At 43.4% G+C, this 21,171-nt stretch overlaps 1 protein-coding gene across 1 annotated transcript; it reads right to left on the reverse strand.

Moving 5' to 3' along the window:
• Positions 1–16,322: 16,322 nt before the first annotated feature.
• Positions 16,323–21,171, reverse strand: LOC129817747 (ester hydrolase C11orf54 homolog). The gene is made up of 8 exons (XM_055873264.1): positions 20,990–21,171; positions 20,781–20,879; positions 20,591–20,664; positions 20,402–20,503; positions 19,870–20,046; positions 19,344–19,493; positions 16,893–17,009; positions 16,323–16,811 (listed from the first exon to the last, which is right to left on the reverse strand). The coding sequence occupies exons 1-8, from the start codon at positions 21,054–21,056 to the stop codon at positions 16,638–16,640; spliced, it is 960 nt and encodes a 319-aa protein (XP_055729239.1). The 5' UTR covers positions 21,057–21,171; the 3' UTR covers positions 16,323–16,637.

Consider the following 21,171-nt stretch of genomic DNA (forward strand, 5'->3'; position numbering starts at 1 on the left):
GACGAAAAGACCATGAGAAAGCAAATTACGATCTCCTCTTTAAATCTGTGTATTTCTCCAAAGCTCAGTTGTCCTGAGTCTGCAAGACACTGTCAGGACCTAGGATCAAGGGAGACACTCAAGTTTTTTAATACTATATCTCTTGACACATTGATGAAAATAGTCTCTAAACCAAGCTGCATACTGGACCCTATTCCAACAAAAAAACTGAAAGAACTGCTTCCTGTGCTTGGCCCTCCTATGTCCCTATCCACTGGATGTGTACCAAACTCACTAAAATTGGCAGTAATAAAGCCTCTCTTGAATCTCCCATTCCTTTCAAAAAATTGAGAAAGCTGTTGCACAGCAACTCACTGCCTTTCTGAAGACAAACAAATGACCTTTTAATGGCGTCAGACCAAGGCTCTGCATCTGTTCTTGTGCTCCAAGACCTTAGTGCTGCTTTTGATACCATCGATCACCACATTCTTTTGGAGAGATTGGAAACCCAAATTGGTCTACACGTACAAGTTCTGGCCTGGTGTAGAGCTTATCTGTCAAAGATATCAGTTTGTCTCTGTGGATGGTTTATCTACTGACAAATAAACTGTAAATTTCGGTGTTCCTCAAGGTTTTGTTTTAGGACCACTATTGTTTTCACTATATATTTTACCTCTTGGTGATGTCATTCGGAAACATAATGTTAACTTTCGAAGAGATCTTCTGTTGGAGCTGACAATTAATCTTGATGGTTGTACTGTCACACCCTGATCTGTTTCACCTGTCTTTGTGATTGCCTTCACCGACCTCCAGGTGACACCTGTTTTCTTCATTAGCCCCTGGGTACTTATTCCTGTGTTCCCTGCTTGTCTGTTGCCAGTTTGTCTTGTTTGTCAAGTCAACCAGCGTGGTTTTCCCAATCTCCTGCTTTTTCCTTTCTCTCCATTTTGTTAGTCCTCCGGGTTGTGACCCTTGCCGGTCTGGACTCTGAACCCGCCTGCCTTGCCATTCTGCCTGCCCTGACCTCAAGCCTGCCTGCTACGCTGTACCTCCTGGACTCTTACCTGGTTTTGATCTTTTGCCTGTCCACGACCATTCTCTTGCCTGCCCCTTGGATTGTAATAAATATCAAAGACTCAAACCATCTGCCTCCCATGTCTGCATATGGGTCTTGCCATGTGACCTTATAGTACAGTTGTCTCAAATAAAACTGTGAAGAACCTCGGCGTTACTCTGGACCCTGATCTCTATTTTGATGAACATATCAAGACTGTTTGCAGGACAGCTTTTTTCCATCTACGTAACATTCCAAAAATCAAAAACTTTCTGTCCAAAAATGATGCAGAAAATTGTATCCATGCTTTTGTCACTTCTAGATTAGACTACTGCAATGCTCTGCTTTCCGGCTACCCAGATAAAGCACTAAATAAACTTCAGTTAGTGCTAAACACAGCTGCTAGAATCTGGACTAGAAACAAAACATTTGATCATATTACTCCAGCCTCTCTACACTGGCTTCCTGTTAAGGCTAGGGCTGATTTCAAGGTTTTGCTGCTAACCTACAAAGCATTACATGGGCTTGCTCCTACCTATCTTTCCGATTTGCTCCTGCCGTACATACCTACACGTACGGTATGGTCACAAGACGCAGGCCTCCCTAAAATTTCTAAGCAAACAGCTGGAGGAAGGGCTTTCTCCTAGAGAGCTCAATTTTTATGGAATGGTCTGCCTATCCATGTGAGTTAGACAGACTTGGTCTCAACCTTTAAGTCTTTATTGAAGACTCATCTCTTCAGTAGGTCCTATGATTGAGTTTAGTCTGGCCCAGCGGTGTGAAGGTGAATGGAAAGGCACCGGAGCGAAGAACCACCCTTGGCGTCTCTGCCTTGTCGGTTCCACTCTCTCCACTGGGATTTTCTGCCTCTAGCCCTATTACGGGGGCTGAGTCACTGGCTTACTGGTGCTCTTTCATGCCGTCCCTAGGAGGGTTGCGTCACTTGAGTGGATTGAGTCACTGAAGTGATCTTCCTGTCCGGGTTGGCGCCCCCCTCGGGTTCGTGCCGTGGGGGAGATCTTCGTGGGTTATACTCGGCCTTATCTCAGGGTAGTAAGTTTTTGGTTTGAAAATATCCCTCTAGTGGTGTGGGGACTGTGCTTTGGCAAAGTGTGTGGGGCTATATCCTGCCTGGTTGGCCCTGTCCGGGGGTATCGTCGGACGGGACCACAGTTTCTCCCGACCCCCTCCTGTCTCAGCCTCCAGTATTCATGCAGCAATAGTTTCTGTCGGGGGGCTAGTATCAGTCTGTTATATCTGGAGTATTTCCCCTGTCTTATCCGGTGTCCTGTGTGAATTTAAGTATGCTCTTTTTTCTCTTCTCTCGGAGGACCTGAGCCCTAGGACCATGCCTATACTTTCCTGCAACCTGCCTCACCCAATGTGGTACGGATCTGCTATTTTTATTCCTTATAGCGGAACCTCCATCAGGAGCTAGCCAGCTAACTAGCTACTAGTCTTTGTTAGCCAAGGCTAGCGGTCTTCACCCTTTTTCTCGGTCACCAGCCAGCCTTAGCTCGGACAACACCCGCCAGTCTGCACAGCGCGATATCAACCCAGAGCATATCGGACTGCTTCTCTCTACCATTTCACCGGATTCCTGCCGCTCTGGATCATTACACCAGATCATCACAGCTAGCTAGCTGCAAACAAGTGGCTACTGTTAGCTAACGCTTCTTTCCCGAAGCAAGCGCCAGCTAGCCTTGAGCTAGCCGTGAACTAGGCCCATATACCAGCTAATTCTAGGGCTACAATACCTCCTTTGCCAATTGGCCTGGACCCTTTATTGTCGACACGGAGCCCCGCCGATCCATCACGACTTGACTGCCGACGTGATTGACAGATGTGGTCTCAACAGGCTATTCTGTTACAATGCCGCCGAAGAACCATCTACTAGCCCTGGCCCACTAGCTTTAATGAACGCTGTGTCCCCTGCTTGCCTAGCGTAGTAGTGACTACCGAACAGAACCCTGACTTACCTATTGCTGCTCTTTTGACCCTATGATCACTCGGCTACACAGCTGATGCCCCCTGGACTGTTTCAATAACACGGTAAAAAAAATTGTTTACCTATCGGCCCCAGCCTCGAACTCAGGTCCTGTATGTACCTAACTGACCCGCTCTGCCCATTCACCCGTTGTTGTCTTAGCTCTCCTGATCAACACCTGTGATTGCTTTATGCCTCTCTCTAATGTCAATATGCCGTGTCTACTGCTGTCTTGGCTAGTTATTATTGTTTTATTTCACCGTAGAGCCCTCAGTCCCGCTCATAATGCCTTAGATAGCTCCTTTGTCCCACCCCACACATGTGCGGAGACCTCACCTGGCTTAACTGGTGCCTCCAGAGATGAAACCTCTCTCATCGTCACTCAACGCCTAGGTTTACCTCCACTGTACTCACATCCTACCATACCATTGTCTGTACATTATGCCCTGAATCTATTCTACCACGCCCAGAATACTGCTCCTTTTATTCTCTGTCCCCCAACGCACTAGACGACCAGTTCTTATAGCCTTTAGCCGTACCCTTATCCTACTCCTCCTCTGTTCCTCTGGTGATGTAGAGGTTAACCCAGGCCCTGTAGCCCCCAGTTCCACTCCTATTCCCCAAGCGCTATCATTTGTTGACTCCTGTAAACATAAAAGACTTGGTTTCATGCATGTTAACATCAGAAGCCTCCTCCCTAAGTTTGTTTTATTCACTGCTTTAGCACACTCCGCCAACCCTGATGTCCTATCCATGTCTGAATCCTGGCTTAGGAAGGCCACCAAAAATTCTGAAATTTCCATCCCAACTACAACATTTTCCGCCAAGATAGAACTGCCAAAGGGGGTGGAGTTAGGGTTCTGTCATGCTATCCAGGTCTGTGCCCAAACAGTTCAAGCTTCTACTTTAAAAATCCACCTTTCCAGTAATAAGTCTCTCACTGTTGCCTCTTGTTATAGACCCCCTCAGCACCCAGTTGTGCCCTGGACACCATATGTGAATTAATTGCCCCCCATCTATCTTCAGAGTTTGTACTGTTAGGTGACCTAAACTGGGATATGTTTAACACCCCGGCCGTCCTACAATCTAAGATGCCCTCAATCTCACACAAATTATCAAGGAACCTACCAGGTACAACCCTAAAAACATGGGCACCCTCATAGATATCATCCTGACCAACCTGCCCTCTAAATACACGTCTGCTGTCTTCAACCAGGATCTCAGCGATCACTGCCTCATTGCCTGCGTTCGTAATGGGTCCGCGGTCAAACGACCACCCCTCAACACTGTTAAACGCTCCCTAAAACACTTCAGCGTGCAGGCCTTTCTAATCGACCTGGCCCGGGTATCCTGGAAGGATATTGACCTCATTCCATCAGCAGAGGATGCCTGGTTATTCTTTAAAAGTGCTTTCCTCACTATCTTAAATAAGCATGCCCCATTCCCAAAATGTTGAACTAAGAACAGATATAACCCTTGGTTCACTCCAGACTTGACTGCCCTTGACCAGCACAAAAACATCCTGTGGCGTACTGCATTAGCATCGAATAATGCAACCCTTGTTTTTACGCTGCTGCTACTCTCTGTTTATCATATATGCATAGTTACTATAACTATACACTCATGTACATACTACCTCAATTGGGCCGAGCAACCAGAGCTCCCACACATTGGCTAACCGGGCTATCTGCATTGTGTCCCACCCACCACCCGCCAACCCTTCTTTTATGCTACTGCTCCTCTCTGTTCATCATATATGCATAGTCACTTTAACTATATCTACATGTACATACTACCTCAATATGCCTGACTAACCAGTATCTGTATGTAGCCTCGCTACTTTTATAGCCTCCCTACTGTATATAGCCTGTCTTTTTACTGTTGTTTTTATTACTTTACCTACCTATTGTTCACCGAATACCTTTTTTGCACTATTGGTTAGAGCCTGCAAGTAAGCATTTCACTGTAATGAGCAATGAGCTGTCGGCCACTCTTAGCTATGATGTGGGTGTGCCCCAAGGGTCAATACTGGTGCCCCTCCTGTTCAGCCTGTACATTAATGATCTGCCTTCTGTCTGTACTGGGTCTGAAGTTGAAATGTATGCAGATGATACAGTGATATATGTGCATGCAAAGAGCAAACAACAAGCTGCACAAGAACTCACTACTGTAATGGTCCAGGTTACAAATTGGCTCAGTGACTCGTGTTTGCATCTCAATGTGAACAAAACTGTCTGCATGTTTTTCACAAAGAGGGCAACAGATGCTACTGAGCCAGATGTCTATGTGTCAGGGGAGAAGCTCCAGGTGGTATCTGATTTTAAGTACCTTGGCATCATACTTGATTCCAACCTCTCTTTTAAAAAGCATGTGAAAAAGGTAATTCAAATACCCAAATTCAACCTAGCTAATTTCCAATTTATACGAAATTGTTTGACTACAGAGGTAGCAAAACTGTACTTCAAATCTATGATACTCCCCCACTTAACATACTGCTTGATTAGTTGGGCCCAAGCTTGCTGTACAACATTAAAACCTATTCAGTCAGTCTACAAACAGGCTCTCAAAGTGCTTGATAGGAAGCCCAATAGCCATCATCACTGTTACATCCTCAGAAAGCATGAGCTCCTGAGTTGGGAAAATCTTGTGCAATACACCGACGCATGTCTTGTATTCAAGATCCTAAATAACCTGGCTCCCCCTCCACTCAGTATTTTTGTTAAACAGAAAACCCAAACATATGGCAGCAGATCCACAACGTCTGCCATGAGAGGTGACTGTATAGTTCCCTTAAGGAAAAGCACCTTTAGTAAATCCGCTTTCTCTGTGAGAGCTTCCCATGTCTGGAATACACTGCCATCAGACACACATAACTGCACGACATATCACACTTTCACAAAATGCATGAAGACATGGCTAAAGGTCAATCAGATTTGTGAACATAATCCCTAGCTGTGTATTGCCGCTTTCCATGTTGTCTGTAGCTTGTGAGGTGTGGAACCACTTTGTTGCTTTTATGAATTTTGTCTTACTGCTTTTTGTCCTATGTTGCTCTGTCTGTATGCTATGTCTTGCTTGTTCTATGTTGCTCTGCGTGTGCTCACTGCTCAATGATTGTTTAAATTGTAATTGTTTTTAATAACCTGCCCAGGGACTGAGGTTGAAAATTAGCCGGCTGGCTAAAACCGGCACTTTTACTGAAACGTTGATTAATGTGCACTGTCCCTGTAAAAAATACATAAACTCAAACTCAAACACCTGTTGTATTTGGAGCACGTGACAAATGATTTGAATAGCCCCCGCGATATGCATATTTTCAGGGAAGTTAGGAACCAATATACATAGGCAGTTAGGAAAGCAAAGGCTAGCTTTTTCAAACAGAAATTTGCACCTTGTACCACAAACTCCAAAACGTTCTCGGACACTGTAAAATCCATGGAGAATAAGAGCACCTCCTCCCAGGTGCCCACTGCACTGAGGCTAGGAAACACTGTCACCACCGATAAATCTACGATAATCGAGAATTTCAATAAGCATTTTTCTACGGCTGGCCATGCTTTCCACCTGGCTACCCCTATCCCGGTCAACAGCTATTCACCACCCACAGCAACTTGCCCAAGCCTCCCCCGCTTCTCCTTCACCTAAATCCAGATATCTGATGTTCTGAAAGAGTTGCTAAATCTGGACGCCTACAAATCAGCTGGGCTAGACAATCTGGACCCTCTCTTTCTAAAATTATCCGCCACAATTGTTGCAATCCCTATTACTAGCCTGTTCAACCTCTCTTTCGTATCGTCTGAGATCCCTAAAGATTGGAAAGCTGCCGCGGTCATCCCCCTCTTCAAAGGGGGAGACACTCTAGACCCAAACTGTTACAGACTTATATCTATCCTACCGTGCCTTTCTAAAGTCTTCGAAAGCCAAGTTAACAAACAGATCACTGACCATTTCGAATCCCACTGTACCTTCTCCGCTGTGCAATCTGGTTTCTGAGCTGGTCACGGGTGCACCCTAGCCCCGCTCAAGGTCCTAAACGATATCATAACCGCCATTGATAAAAGACAATACTGTGCAGCTATCTTCATCAACCTGGCCAAGGCTTTCGACTCTGTCAATCACCGCATTCTTATCGGCAGACTCAACAGCCTTGGTTTCTCAAATGACTGCCTCGCCTGGTCCACCAACTACTTCTCAGATAGAGTTCAGTGTGTCAAATCGGAGGGCCTGTTGTCCGGACCTCTGGCAGTCTCTATGGGGGTGCCACAGGGTTCAATTCTCGGGCCAACTCTTTTCTCTGTATACATCAATGATCTTGCTCTTGCTACTGGTGATTCTCTGATTCACCTCTACGCAGACGACACCATTCTGTATACTTCTGGCCCTTCTTTGCACACTGTGTTAACAAACCTCCAGACGAGCTTCAATGCCCCTCATTCCATGGCCTCCAACTGCTCTGAAATACAAGTAAAACTAAATGCATGCTCTTCAACAAATCGCTGCCCGCACCCACCCACCCGTCTAGCATCACTACTCTGGACGGTTCTGACTTAGAATATGTGGACATCTGCAAATACCTAGGTGTCTGGTTAGACTGTAAACTCTCCTTACAGACTCACATTAAGCATCTCCAATCAAAAAAATAAATCTAGAATTGGCTTCCTATTTTGCAACAAAGCATCCTTCACTCATGCTGCCAAACATACCCTCGTAAAACTGACTATCCTACCGATTCTTGACTTTGGCGATGTCATTTACAAAATAGCCTCCAACACTCTACTCAGCAATTGGATTTAGTCTATCACAGTGCCATCCTTTTTGTCACCAAAGCCCCATATACTACCCACCACTGCGACCTGTATGCTCTCGTTGGCTGGCCCTCGCTTCATATTCGTTGCCAAACCCACTGGCTCCAGGTCATCTATAAGTCTTTGCTAGGTAAAGCCCCGCCTTATCTCAGCTCACTGGTCACCATAGCAGCACCCACCCGTAGCACGCGCTCCAGCAGATATATTTCACTGGTCATCCCCAAAGCCAACACCTCCTTTGGCCTCCCTTCTCTGCTACCAATGACTGGAACGAATTGCAAAAATCCCTGAAGCTGGAGTCTTATATCTCCCTCACTAACTTTAAGCATCAGCTGTCAGAGCAGCTTACCAATCATTGCACCTGTACACAGCCCATCTGTAAATAGCCCACCCAACTACCTCATCCCCATATTGTTATTCTTTTGCCCTTTGCACCCCAGTATCTCTACTTGCACATTCATCTTCTGCACAACTATCACTCCAGTGTTTAATTGCTAAAATGTAATTATTTTGCCACTATGGCCTATTCATTTATTGCCTTACCTCCCTAATATTACTACATTTGCACACACTGTTTATAGATTTTTCTATTGTGTTATTGACTGTATGTTTGTTTATCCCATGTTTAACTCTGTGTTGTTTTGTCGCACTGCTATGCTTTATCTTGGCCAGGTCGCAGTTGTAAATGAGAACTTGTTCTCAACTGGCCAACCTGGTTAAAGAAAGGTGAAATAAATAAATTAAAAGATCTGATTAGCTGTTTTAATTATGTTGCTTCAGCATGTTTAAGCTGCAGCACTAGTAAGTGGCTAGGCCTATTCCCTTGAAAATAGTATTTTTGTCACACCCTCTGCATAATGAATTCTTCTCTACATCACAACAGCTCATTAAATTCCAGTCTACTTGTTTTTAGCAAAATGTCTCTCTGTTAAATACTTGTTTTTAAGAGAGTATTCCAACATTTTACAATGATTTTCCAATTAATAGAATTTCTGAAGTCTTCCTTTCTGTAAATTTGAGTAAAAAAGAAGAAACCCGCATCACATTGATACTATCAAGAGCAGTGTGCGGGTTTTGTCTTTTTTCAAATTTTATTCAACTGTTACCATGCACCTGCAAAAAAGATAGCTCAGATGTGTGAGAGCTTTTTGAATTTTGTAAATTAGAGAAAATGTGTAGTGTTTCCTCTTATGAAACCTTTTACAGCTGACCATACAGTACCACAGTTGAGTCATCCACTGAGTGGTAATTTATTTCAAATGCAGCGGTGTCTATCACTAAAACCCTCCCATCACCCCTGAACGTCTCACTCCATTTCCTAAATATCTTGCATTAATTGACACAATGGACACAATTGACACAATTGACACAATTGACACAATGGAGATATGAGAATGGCAAGAATTTCTCAATTAAGCCTTAACGTAGCACAAACATGGAGAACTAACTTGCTAAATAATCCAGTGGTGATAGATAGTCGACCTCTCTAGCTTCACAGTTGTTGTCATAGCAACATGAGACAAGTTAGCTAGCCAGTTACCACCAGACAAAGTTATCACACGAACATGGTAAATGTAACTTAGTTATAAAATAATTGTTTTTGTTTTATTATGATTTATTTTTATAATTAAAAAAATAATAATTTTACACCTTTTTCTCCCCAATCGGTAGTTATATTCTTGTCCCATCGCTGCAATTCCCATATGGACTCGGGGGAGGTGAAGGTCGAGACCCATGCGACCTGCCAAGCTGCAATGCTTCTTGACACACTACTCACTTAACCCGGAAGCCAGCCGCACCAATGTGTCGGAGGAAACACTGTACAGCTGGCGACCAAAGTCAACGTGCATGCACCCGGCCTGCAACAAGGAGTCACTAGAGCACAATGGTACAAGGACATCCCGGCCGGCCTAACCCTCCCTTAACCCGGACGACACTGGGCCAATTGTGCGCCGCTTCATGGGTCTCCCGGTTGCAGCCGGCTGAATGACAGGCACTCTCCACTGTGTGTGGCCCGGAGCATTGCTGGATAGACGAGGAATGACTGGATGCCCTTCAGTCTGAGTTTGTCCCCCTCTTGTTGGTGGAGAGAACATTTAGCAGTTTTAAAGAACATTTTCATGTAATTCGATACATTTTGCCATGTCTAATGTGTATTGACCCAGCCCAGCCCAGCCCATCACAGCACAGCACAACCAGACCCGGGCCATCACACCATAGCTTAACCAGACCAGGCTCATCTCAACTCAGCCCAGCTCTACACAGCACCGACCACTACCCTCGGGTCTGGCAAAACACTGTAGAGGATTGTGCACCACATGATGCAGTCCACACCATGTGTCATTCACATCATCAGCCCTCATATGCTGAGAATTTAGACCTTTGCCAGCCACACTGCCCTCCACACCACCCTCCTCAATTCCCCTCACAACCTCTCTCCCAGGCTAGTTACGGTTATCTTCCCTCCTCCCATCCACAGGACAGGCCTAGGACACACCTGTCCCCCATGGCAGCCCCAAACCTACAACAGGAGCCACACCGAGGCCTCCTGTGCACACCCAGAATCGAGCATTGGCAGCCACTCCGGCCTCCTGCAGCTGCTCCACTCCTTCATCCGGGTGGACTGAGCTCTGCCAACACTGCTCTCCCAGTTCCCGCCCCAGCCCCTGCATCCAGCGACTTGGGGGAGGTCTGTCAAATGCTCAGTCTGCTCTGCTCACGTGGTTGGTCAGGGACCTTGGCAAAGTTTCAGCTCACTCAACAAATCGATACAGATGACCCCATGCCTGTTATTTTTTATGGGAATGAGCTGCATACACCCTTTAAATATTGTAGCGGCCTTGGGCTAATGCACCAAAATGTATGAAGTATGATTTAAAAAATGGACACAATAGACATTCTGGTTCTCTCGGAAACATGGTTAAATGGTTTTGTCTCTTATAAAGACATTGAAGTAAATTATTATAATGTATGTAGATATGACAGAAAGGTGGAGGAGTGGCCATACATGTAAAATCAAATTTCATGGTGTCCCAATCTTTCAATATTTCTGTTACCAAGAAATTTGAGCTCCTGCTTGTAGATGTGTCCATGAACCAGAAAACACATTTATTTTTTGCTGGGATTTACCGGCCCCCTGGATGCTATTGGTGCTACATATGAATGTTTAACACCTTTTTGTCCTCAAAGTTAGTCATTTTAGGGGAATTGAATCTGGATTGGCTATCCCCGGCCTCAGATTGTCACGCCTGCTCCCGCTTCTCCTCTCTGGAACTCGAGAGCGCCAGGCTGCCATTCATTACGCACGCCTGTCACCATCATTACGCGCATCTGCACTCATTGGACTCACCTGGACTCCTTCACATTTTGATTGCCTTCCTTATATCTGTTTGTTTCCTCTGTTTCATCCCTGTGTCAGCATTATTGTCGTTTTCCCCTATCCAGAAGCTGTCCGTATTCTGTTCCTGTACGTGTTTCATTAAATGTTCACTCCCTGTACTTGCATCTCATCTCCAGCGTCTGTCCTCACAGAATGCTGAAACCAATATTCAAAGCATATGGGAGTTTTTTTTTTTGGAGACGTCTGGTCCGGGTGCTTCAACTGGCTCGTCGGGCTTCCACACCTTAGCTGGCTCGAGAGGTTTCCTTGCCTCGGTTGGCTCGGCAGGCGCCCATTCCATGTCATGCCTCAGCCGGCTTGTCGGGCTCCCACGCCACAGCCAGCTCGTCAGGCTCCCACGCCTCAGCGGGATCGTCAGGCTTTCACGCCTCAGCCAGATCGTCAAGCTCCCACGCCTCAGCCGGCTCGTTAGGCTCCCTACACCTCAGCCAGCTCGCCGGACTCGCACGCCACAGCCAGCTCGTCAGGCTCCCTACACCTCAGCCAGCTCGCCGGACTCCCACGCCACAGCCAGCTCGTCAGGCTCCCACGCCTCAGCTGGATCGTCAGGCTTTCACGCCTCAGCCAGATCGTCAAGCTCCCACACCTCAGCCGGCTCGTTAGGCTGCCTACACCTCAGCCAGCTCGTCGGGCTGCTACGCCTCAGCCGGCTCGTCGGGCCTCTACGCCTCAGTCGGTTAGTCCAGCGCCCATGCCTCGGCCAGCCCGTCAGGCTCGCCCAGGTGGGATGTCGGGTGGCTCCCCTAGATGTGGGGGTACTGTCCCGCCTGGTCCCGCTTCCCCTCTCTGGAACTCGAGAGCGCCAGGCTGCTCTTCATTACGCACACCTGTCACCATCATTACGCGCATCTATGCTCATTGGACTAACCTGGACTCCTTCACGTTTTGATTGCCTTCCCTATATCTGTCTGTTTCCTCTGTTTCATCCCTGTGTCAGCATTGTTGTTTTGTTTTCCCCTGTCCAGACGCTGTCCGTATTCTGTTCCTCTCTGTGTTTCATGAAATGCATTGATTTTAATGTCCCTCGGGTCGATTCGGGGTCCTTCCCTTTGACTTTTTACATTAACAATATCAACTTGTCTGTAAAAAAAATGTACGTACACTTGTATGCCGATGATACTGTTGTGTATGCTCTACTCGGCAGACATGGCATTCTTATCTGTTATTGCCGATGAAGTGGATACTAATTCCACTTGTCCCACACAAGGCTGAACATGATCAACATGGTCCAAGGAATGAATATGCTGATGATAAGGAAATTAGATACCAGCCCAAGCTCTTTCTAACATTCACAATACTTGTTTTATATTTTTGTGATTGTTTTCTCAAAATATAACCAGGAAGTGAATGCATAGGCTACTAGAATTATAACATATACTGTAGGTGTTTTTGCAGCATATGGGATATGCTCTGTTTGCAATTATGTCATGGCCTTGTACCTTCCTCATTATTATTTGTGACTGTGCAACATAGAATTGTAACAGATGTGATTAAATGGAGTCCACAAAGATTCTTACTGTATAGTAATTGATTGCATGTCAACATCACTACAGCCTGCAGTGTATTCCTTTATTTCTCAAGCTTTATGTTGTTTTTGTCAGTAAGAATGTAAAGAACAGAATTGGATTCACCCACATGAAGAACAAAACACTCCACTGTACAGAAAATGTTTAGACTATATATATATGTACATCAGTTCACATAAGTTACTGGGTATACAATACGCCAAGCATTAAAATGCACTTGGTATTGACCCCACGACTGGTGTCTGGGGTACTTTCTCATTAAGAGCCGGTTTCCCAGACAGAGATTAAACCTCTAAAATTGCCAGTGTAGAAATACTCTACAATAACCGATGTGTAGCCTACAATCTTTATACCATTTTATTCACACTTAATAGACAATCAACACATTTACATTTGTTTGGTGACAACAATATTAGACAAATATAAGACAAATTGTACAGTAGGCTATAACATGGGAGACAACATGACAGTAACATCTGATAAAAAAATATTTTTATTTTTATTTAACTAGGCAATAAATACATTAGCTATATTGTCCCAAGTAAGATAATGAATTTATGCTAGAAATGTGGATCACATGTAGGCCTATGTAATTTGATTGGTTTAATATGTATTTAAGGATGTAAGGATGAAGATGTATTTCAGCTCTAAATAGTCATCCACCCAAAACAGTAAAAATGCACTGATAACACCAATAATAGGTGGCGACATCATCCACTTATGAGCATGTACTGCCTTTTGCTTCCAAGAAAAACAGGTTGTGTCGCAGAATGCTTTGGTTCCGACTTCAAGTTGCAGTTGGTGAGGGAGAAACTGCAGAATTTCCAAGTAGACGGTTCATGACCTTTGATCACATGGTTCTTGTAAAGGTCATACAGTCGACATGTAGTTGCAAGTCAGACAATTGTTATAGCCATAATGCAACATATTTTGAAAGGCGGTGACCAAAATTGAGTCAGCTTGCTGTGTAGTCACGTGGGTCGCACGTCAAACCTGGCTCTCATCTGAACATTGATATTGTCCAGTATGGGAGGAGGCCAAGATGGCGGCTTGAACAGACACTTTTTTTTACAGAGCCACCACACAACTTCAGAAATATTGTGAAAAAAACAAGTTTACAGTCATTACTATTACTGTTTTTATTTGTTCAAGATATAAGAACTTTCCTGTGACTGGAACAAGAATTGGATAATTTATTTCGGCATGTCCATGCGAAATTGTGACAAAAAAAGAAAGGAAGCTAGCCGTTCTATTGCTAATCAACAAGAGAGAAACGTGCTTATAGACAACTGCCATAACTACGCTTGCCCTATGGATAATATCATGCTTTCGAATGCTGTTGAAGCTGACAAATTCCCCTCTTTACCGGTTACTCCGTGCAAACCTCCACCCTCCAAAAAACCCAACATGAACTCTGACATCGTGGCTACCCTCTCCATACTCATCAACTCCAGGTCTGACGCCATTGAGAAAATGGAAGGCGCGAACACCATGGTTATCGAAGGCTAGAAAAAGACTGGAGTTTGCATGTGGTGAAATCAAGGATGTGAAAATAAGAGTGGCAAAAGTTGAAAAAAAGGTGGAAAAGAATAACAATGTCTACCATAGACGTCTCACTGATCTGGAACAATACACAAGAAGATGGAACCTGAGACTCTATGTCGTGCCAAAGGTGGAGAATGAGGATGTGCGAGGAGAGGCTATCCGCATCTGCCAAGAAGTTATGCCTGCAGAGAAGAACAAAGTTGGTGATACCATCAACGTTGTGCATCGCCCCGGCAAGAAGCAACAGCAAAACGATTCAAGACCAAGGGGTATCATCATCCTCTTCACTGCCAGATTCTACAGGGATGCTGTCTGGAAAGCTGCTAGGAAGAACGCCTTCCTTCAGAGCCATGGTATGCGTTTCGCCGAGCATCTCAGCCCGGAGGACATAGAAAGAAGGAACAAGTTGTGGCCGATCAAGAAAGCACGAAATGAGGGAAAGGCTGCTTACCTCGTCGGAGGACGAGGCTTCATCAACGGTTCAGAAATCCATATTCCGCCCTAAAATCTCACCAGAAGGAACAGATTGATGGTTTCGGCCGCGGTATTCTCATTCTCCTTGTATTGATTAACGTTACCTAACAAGCATCAGGTGACTATTTTTCGGGAATACTGAGGTACCTCAATTTATTAGTTTGTTCTTGTATGACCAGAAGGCCTATTTTGTTTACAAACTTACGAAGACTGAAAGTTGTATTTATTTTTTATGTATACAGTAACTAAGATACTGTTTTAAAGGGCATACAGGTCTGCTCTGATTTTACACGGTTATTGTTCTTGTTCTTGTTATTTAGTTATACTTATTTCCAAGTGAAAAAGGTCTTAGGAACATGTATATGAAAAACATTTTTTGTTAAAAAAATGTATGATCAGTTTTCTATATGCACTTAAAATAGTAGGTAACCTTTTATTTAAATTATTATTTTTTATTTTATTTCTCAGAATAGTTCCTGATTACACTAAAGAGGGTTTTAAGACTCTCTTACTACAAAGAACCCTTGGTTTGGTCTTGAACATAATTTTCTGTTGAGTAGAACTTCAAAAGCTGGATAACATCTAGCTCAGTTTATGGAATAAGCTATTTTCACTTTAAGTTGACCTAAATGGTGCAGATCTCGGTTCCTTATCGTTTACGTTCACTGCTCCTACGTTTTGACTCATCCTACTACAGTTTATACCTTTATATAATCTTTGTTGTTTTGTGGTGGTGGCGGTTTCTATGGGTTGGTTCCACATAGCCAGTCTTTCCTTTGATACCACTCAGATTGAAATTATCGTTATTTTCTGTCCCTTTTCTTTGATGTAGGTCCCAAAGCTCAGGTGTTGGGCTTCCACCCTGTATCACCCCCTACTTTGAAACTGTTTCAGATACAATATGTTAGCCATCCTGATCAGCTTCTTTGGCTAGCAGTAAAACAGACATAACCGACAAATGGCGGGAGATGATGTGTGACGTCCACAGACAGGAGCGAGCTCTGCCTATCCTATTACTTTTTTCACGGCAATACACGAGCATTTGTTATTTGAGTGCAATGAAAATGAATGGAACATATTGGCCATGTTTAGGAGCATCAAAAACTGACGGATCTACATGTCACCTTGTATCATAAATAACTACTCATTATTATTTGTAGATCAGTCAGTCAGTCACAATTTACCCATGATACATCACAGTTTTGATGCTCTCGAACACAGCCATTGACACATGAAAGGCAGTCATCACTAGTTACCACAACCACAAAGTCCTAATTATGGCTAAACCCTGCCTATTTCTACAATATTTTCTTAAAATATGATTTTTAACCTAACCTTAATCACATTGCTAACCTTAAATTAAGAAATGAATATTTATGATATAGCCACTTTCTACCTAACTTTCGGCATTCCATTACCTGGCAGTATAAGGTAGAAAAACGCATGTCATGTCAGTGGCGTGACTAAGAAGATCAAAACAGCAAAAATATCATGAGTAAATTGTGACTGACTGATCTACAAATAATGAAATGTATATTTATTTTTACACATGTCACTGACAGGTAGTTTATTCCCTAAAGTACAACATAATGAAATGTTACAATTATTGGAATCAAATGCATTTTTATCAAACGATTCATAAAATGTTTAAGTTATTGTTAATAACGTTTAGCTTTAATTGCACAATGTTGTCCTGACTAAAACAAATGTGGTCTTTGTTGTAAAATCATCAAATCAAAGGCCTTTTTATAAATTAATAAAGTAAAATAGATTGTTGTTGATCATCAATCATTGATTCAGTTAGATAAATCAACATCAAAAGGTAAGATTTTCGAACATTAATTTGACTGTCAAGTTGTGTCATGTTTCAGTCTCGCCCAACTTCGTGGGTCTCACTGGGTCTGTCGATGCGGTAGACGAACTCGGCAGGCATGAAGTAACCCAGGTATTCCACAGTGTCAGGAGTGGTGTCTATGTAGTAGTGACCACCCTCTCCATGGTGGCTGAAGCAGTGAGTGTGCTCCACACGTAGGTCCAAACCCTGGATAGTAAAAAGCCAGTTTAGTAAAAAGTGCAAAAAGAAAAAGTGCAGTTAGGGATCGTAGATTAAGTCTATACTTACGGGGTCTCTGGAGACCATCACAGACTGGCATATCAGTGGTGCGCTGACCTCAAAATGTTTCAGCCATTTGTTAACATCATCGTTGGAGTTGAGTGGGCAGGCTGAAAACTCCCTTGGCTATGCACAGGGTCACCAGAAACACAACAAATGGGATTTGGTAATGCTCTCTGAGGCTTCAGTAAAAAAGCCTACATAAATTCTGACACTGTTGGTGTCCATTGCTGTGGTTTGATGACAAACATGTTAAGTCATGAAAATTAGTTAAGGGGCAATTGCAGTTGCTACATCCTTTTTGGACATATACAGTGCATTCGGAAAGTATTCAGACCCCTTGACTTTTTCCACTGTTACATTACAGCCTTATTCTAAAATTGATTAAATCAAATAAAAATTGTCAATCTACACACAATACCTCAATGACAAAGAGAAACAGGTTTTGCAAATGTATTAAAAACAGAAATACCTTATTTACATAAGTATTCAAACCCTTTTCTATGAGACTCAAAATTGAGCTCCGGTGCATCCTGCTTCCATTGATCATCCTTGAGATGTTTATACTACTTGATTGGAGTCCACCTGTGGTAAATTCAATTGATTGGATATGATTTGGAAAGGCACACACCGGCCTATATAAGGTCCCACAGTTGACAGGGCATGTCAGAGCAAAAATCAAGCCATAAGGTCAAAGGAATTGTCCATCGAGATCCAAGACAGGATTGTGTCAAGGCACAGATCTAGGGAAGGGTACCAAAACTGAGCAATCGGGGGAGAAGGGCCTTCATAAGGGAGGTGACCAAGAACCTGATTGTCAGAGTGACCGAGGTCCAGAATTCCTCTGTGGAGATGGGAGAATCTTCCAGAAGGACAAGCATCTCTGCAGCACTCCACCAATCAGGCCTTTATGGTAGAGTGGGCAGACGGAACCCACTCCTCAGGTAAAGGCACATGACAGCCCGCTTGGAGTTTGCCAAAAGGCACCTAAATGACTCTCAGACCATGAGGAACAAGATTCTCTGATCTGATGAAACCAAGATTGAACTCTGGCCTGAATGCCAAGTGTCACGGTGAAGCATGGTGGTGGCAGCATCGTGCTGTGGGGATGTTTTACAGCGGCAGGGACTAGGAGACTAGTCAGGATCGAGGGAAAGATGTACTGAGGCAAAGTACAGATAGATCCTTGATCAAAACCTTCTCCAGAGTGCTCAGGACCTCAGACTGGGGCGAAGGTTCACCTTCCAACAGGACAACGACCCTAAGCACACAGCCAAGACAACGCAGGAGTGGCTTCGGAACAAGTATCTTAATGTCCTTGAGTGGCCAGCCAGAGCCCGGACTTGATCTCGATTGAACATCTCTGGAGAGACCTGAAAATAGCTGTGCAACGACACTCCCCATCCAACCTGACAGAGCTTGAGAGGATCTGCAGAGAAGAATGAGAGAAACTCCCCAAATACAGGTGTGCCAAGCTTATAGCGTCATACCCAAGAAGACTGAAGGCTGTAATCGCTGCCAAAGGTGCTTCAACAAAGTACTAAGTAAAGGGTCTGAATACAAATGTAAAATCGATATCAAGTTTTGTATTTTATTAACCCGTTTTTCCTTTGTCATTATGAGGTATTGTATGTAGATTGATGAGGGGAAAAAATATTAAATCCATTTTAGAATAAGGCTGTAACGAAACTAAATGTGGAAAAAGTCAAGGGGTTTGAATACTTTCTGAATGCACTGTACATTGATACAGTGCGTTCGCAAAGTATTCAGACCCCCTGACTTTGTATAAAAATAAATAAAAACTATTTGGGGGGGGGGGGGGGTTGCCTGTTTCGCATGTTAAAACAAGTTACATATCTTGGTGGTTCCAAACTTCTTCCATTTAAGAATGATGGAGGTCACTGTGTTCGTGGGGACCTTCAATGCTGCAGACATTTTTTTGGTACCCTTCCCCAGATCTGTGCCTCGACAATCTACGGACAATCCCTTCGTCCTCATGGCTTGGTTTTTGCTCTGACATGCACTGTCAACTGTGGGGTATTATGGGGCATTGTGTGTAGATTGATGAGGATTTTAGAATTTTAGAATAAGGCTGTAACGTAACAAAATGTGGAAAAGGGAAGGGGTCTGAATACTTTCCGAATGTACTGTATGTACCAATTGACTCTCAAAGAATAACTTAGAATTGCCTCATGAGCTTAGTTCAACTGTCGTACCCCATCAGAACCCAAAATATAACATTATTTTACTCCAATGTTTGTAAACAAAGTAAATGTAAAAACACACTGTATAGCCACAAAACATGGTTAAAACAAAGGTTTACGTATGTAACCACGGTTATGTGAGCGATTTGGTTCACTCCAAAATATTGGAGCAATAAGCATGCATTGAGCCTTGAAACCACAATACCATGTCACAGCATCCTGTCAACACAAATATCTGCATGTTTTATGTTTTTACCATGATATGGATCTTGGCCTTCCCTTTCTGGATGAGGAAGGTGCCCCCCAGAGCCAGGCTTTTATCAGGGTAGTGCTCCTCCATGGTCTTCCTCAGAGCACCCACAAGGCTCTCTTCTCCTATTCTCCTTTTGGCTCTCACCTCTATGACCTGACAGTGATAAGAAGGAAAAACTACATTTTCAGCACTGATTACACAACCAGTTCATAGTCACTTTTCTTCTGTTAATATTTGTAGACCTAAAGTAAACCTTTGGAGCAAACACAGACAGGGAGGTCATAATCTGTGTAAACATTATTTAAATCATGAACCTAAAGTGCACTTTGTTTATGTAAATGCATAACCAGATGAGGGTATTATTCACCAGGAAGACAAAATAATGAGTAATACACAATGATTAAGCACAATTGAAATGACACTCAGCCCTAAAATCTCATAACTTGTTACGAGCATCATAGTAATACTAGTTATAATTCCAAATATCACACGCACCATTCTCTTACGAGCCAGACCATCCATTTCTTACCTTTCCAGGCTTTCCCTCACATGCATACAAGTTCGCCAGCAGTCCAAAGTCACAGTCTGAGAACTTATCGCTGTATTTCTCCAAAAGACACTGGTTATTATCTGGATTGATGGAGGAAAACCAGCTGCTATTCACTGCAGGCCTTCCCTCAGCTTCAGTGAGCACCAGAGGCATCATCTGGGGTGATGATAATCAAAATGAGATAAGACTCAACATATTGACCAATAAAACAAACTATATTAAACTTAGTTGTGTCTAATTATTATTTAAATGGGAAATTATTAATTATAATTTACTAATTATTATTTAAAGGGGATACCTAGTCAGTTGCGAAACTGAATGCAATCAACTGAAATGTGTCTTGCGCATTTAACTTAACCACTCTGCCATAATGTATCCTATCCTCCCAAAGTTTGTAATCAAAATTGACAACTTTAGGTAGTGTTTCTATTCATGTAATCATAATAAGTCTGACAAAATACTCCATAAATGTATCAAGACAATTGTAAGATAATTCTGACAGTTAACAAACCTCTGCATTCATTCCAACATTTTTGGAGGATACAGCTCCTGCACCAAGAATGAATGCTCCAGGTAGCTCCAATTCCTTTGACACAGTGTTCATGTTGTACTCCTTGAGAGAAATTAGAATTTATATTGGACCAATTGTTATAGCATTCATCTCACATTAGTTTATCGTTATGGCTTTCATTCCCTGTACCTTGTCCACTTTGACCAGGGGGACCAAATAGGGCACTCCCCCCACATCTGTAATGCGAGGTTTTCCACACAACCCTGTCGATAGGTAAAAGAGATACTTTGTTACCATCTCAACCTCTCTGTGGTATAACTGCATAAAAATGAAGAAAATGCAAAACGATACAGTGTTCCAAGAAGTTGCAATGTGTTACCCTTGACGGGAAACTTAAACGGATCTTGAGTGAGGTCTGGACAGTCGACAACACAAACTTGCGCGTCAGCAAAATTGTTCTTCAACCCTCTCTGCAACACTGTAGTGGCAAGTGGAGGAAATTAAGATTAGAACCAGACAGTTCAATATAATTAGTGTTCAGTAAATCCATGCATAACACTAGGTCGCAATTTCCAAAGTATGTTTTACCGTCACATAATTCCTCCAAAATCGGGACATATAACTGGAACTTTTCAGTCTTTCTGACGTCTGACATTCTGTATCCTGTAGGAATCACAAGCTCCAAGCGACTGAAGAGCACCTGATTGTGAAACACGATGAAGAACTCCTAGAAAAACCTTGGTTGGCCAACTAATATTCTCTGACGTGAC

Source organism: Salvelinus fontinalis, chromosome 2, assembly GCF_029448725.1.
Source record: "Salvelinus fontinalis isolate EN_2023a chromosome 2, ASM2944872v1, whole genome shotgun sequence".
In the NCBI taxonomy this organism is placed as follows: domain Eukaryota; kingdom Metazoa; phylum Chordata; class Actinopteri; order Salmoniformes; family Salmonidae; genus Salvelinus; species Salvelinus fontinalis.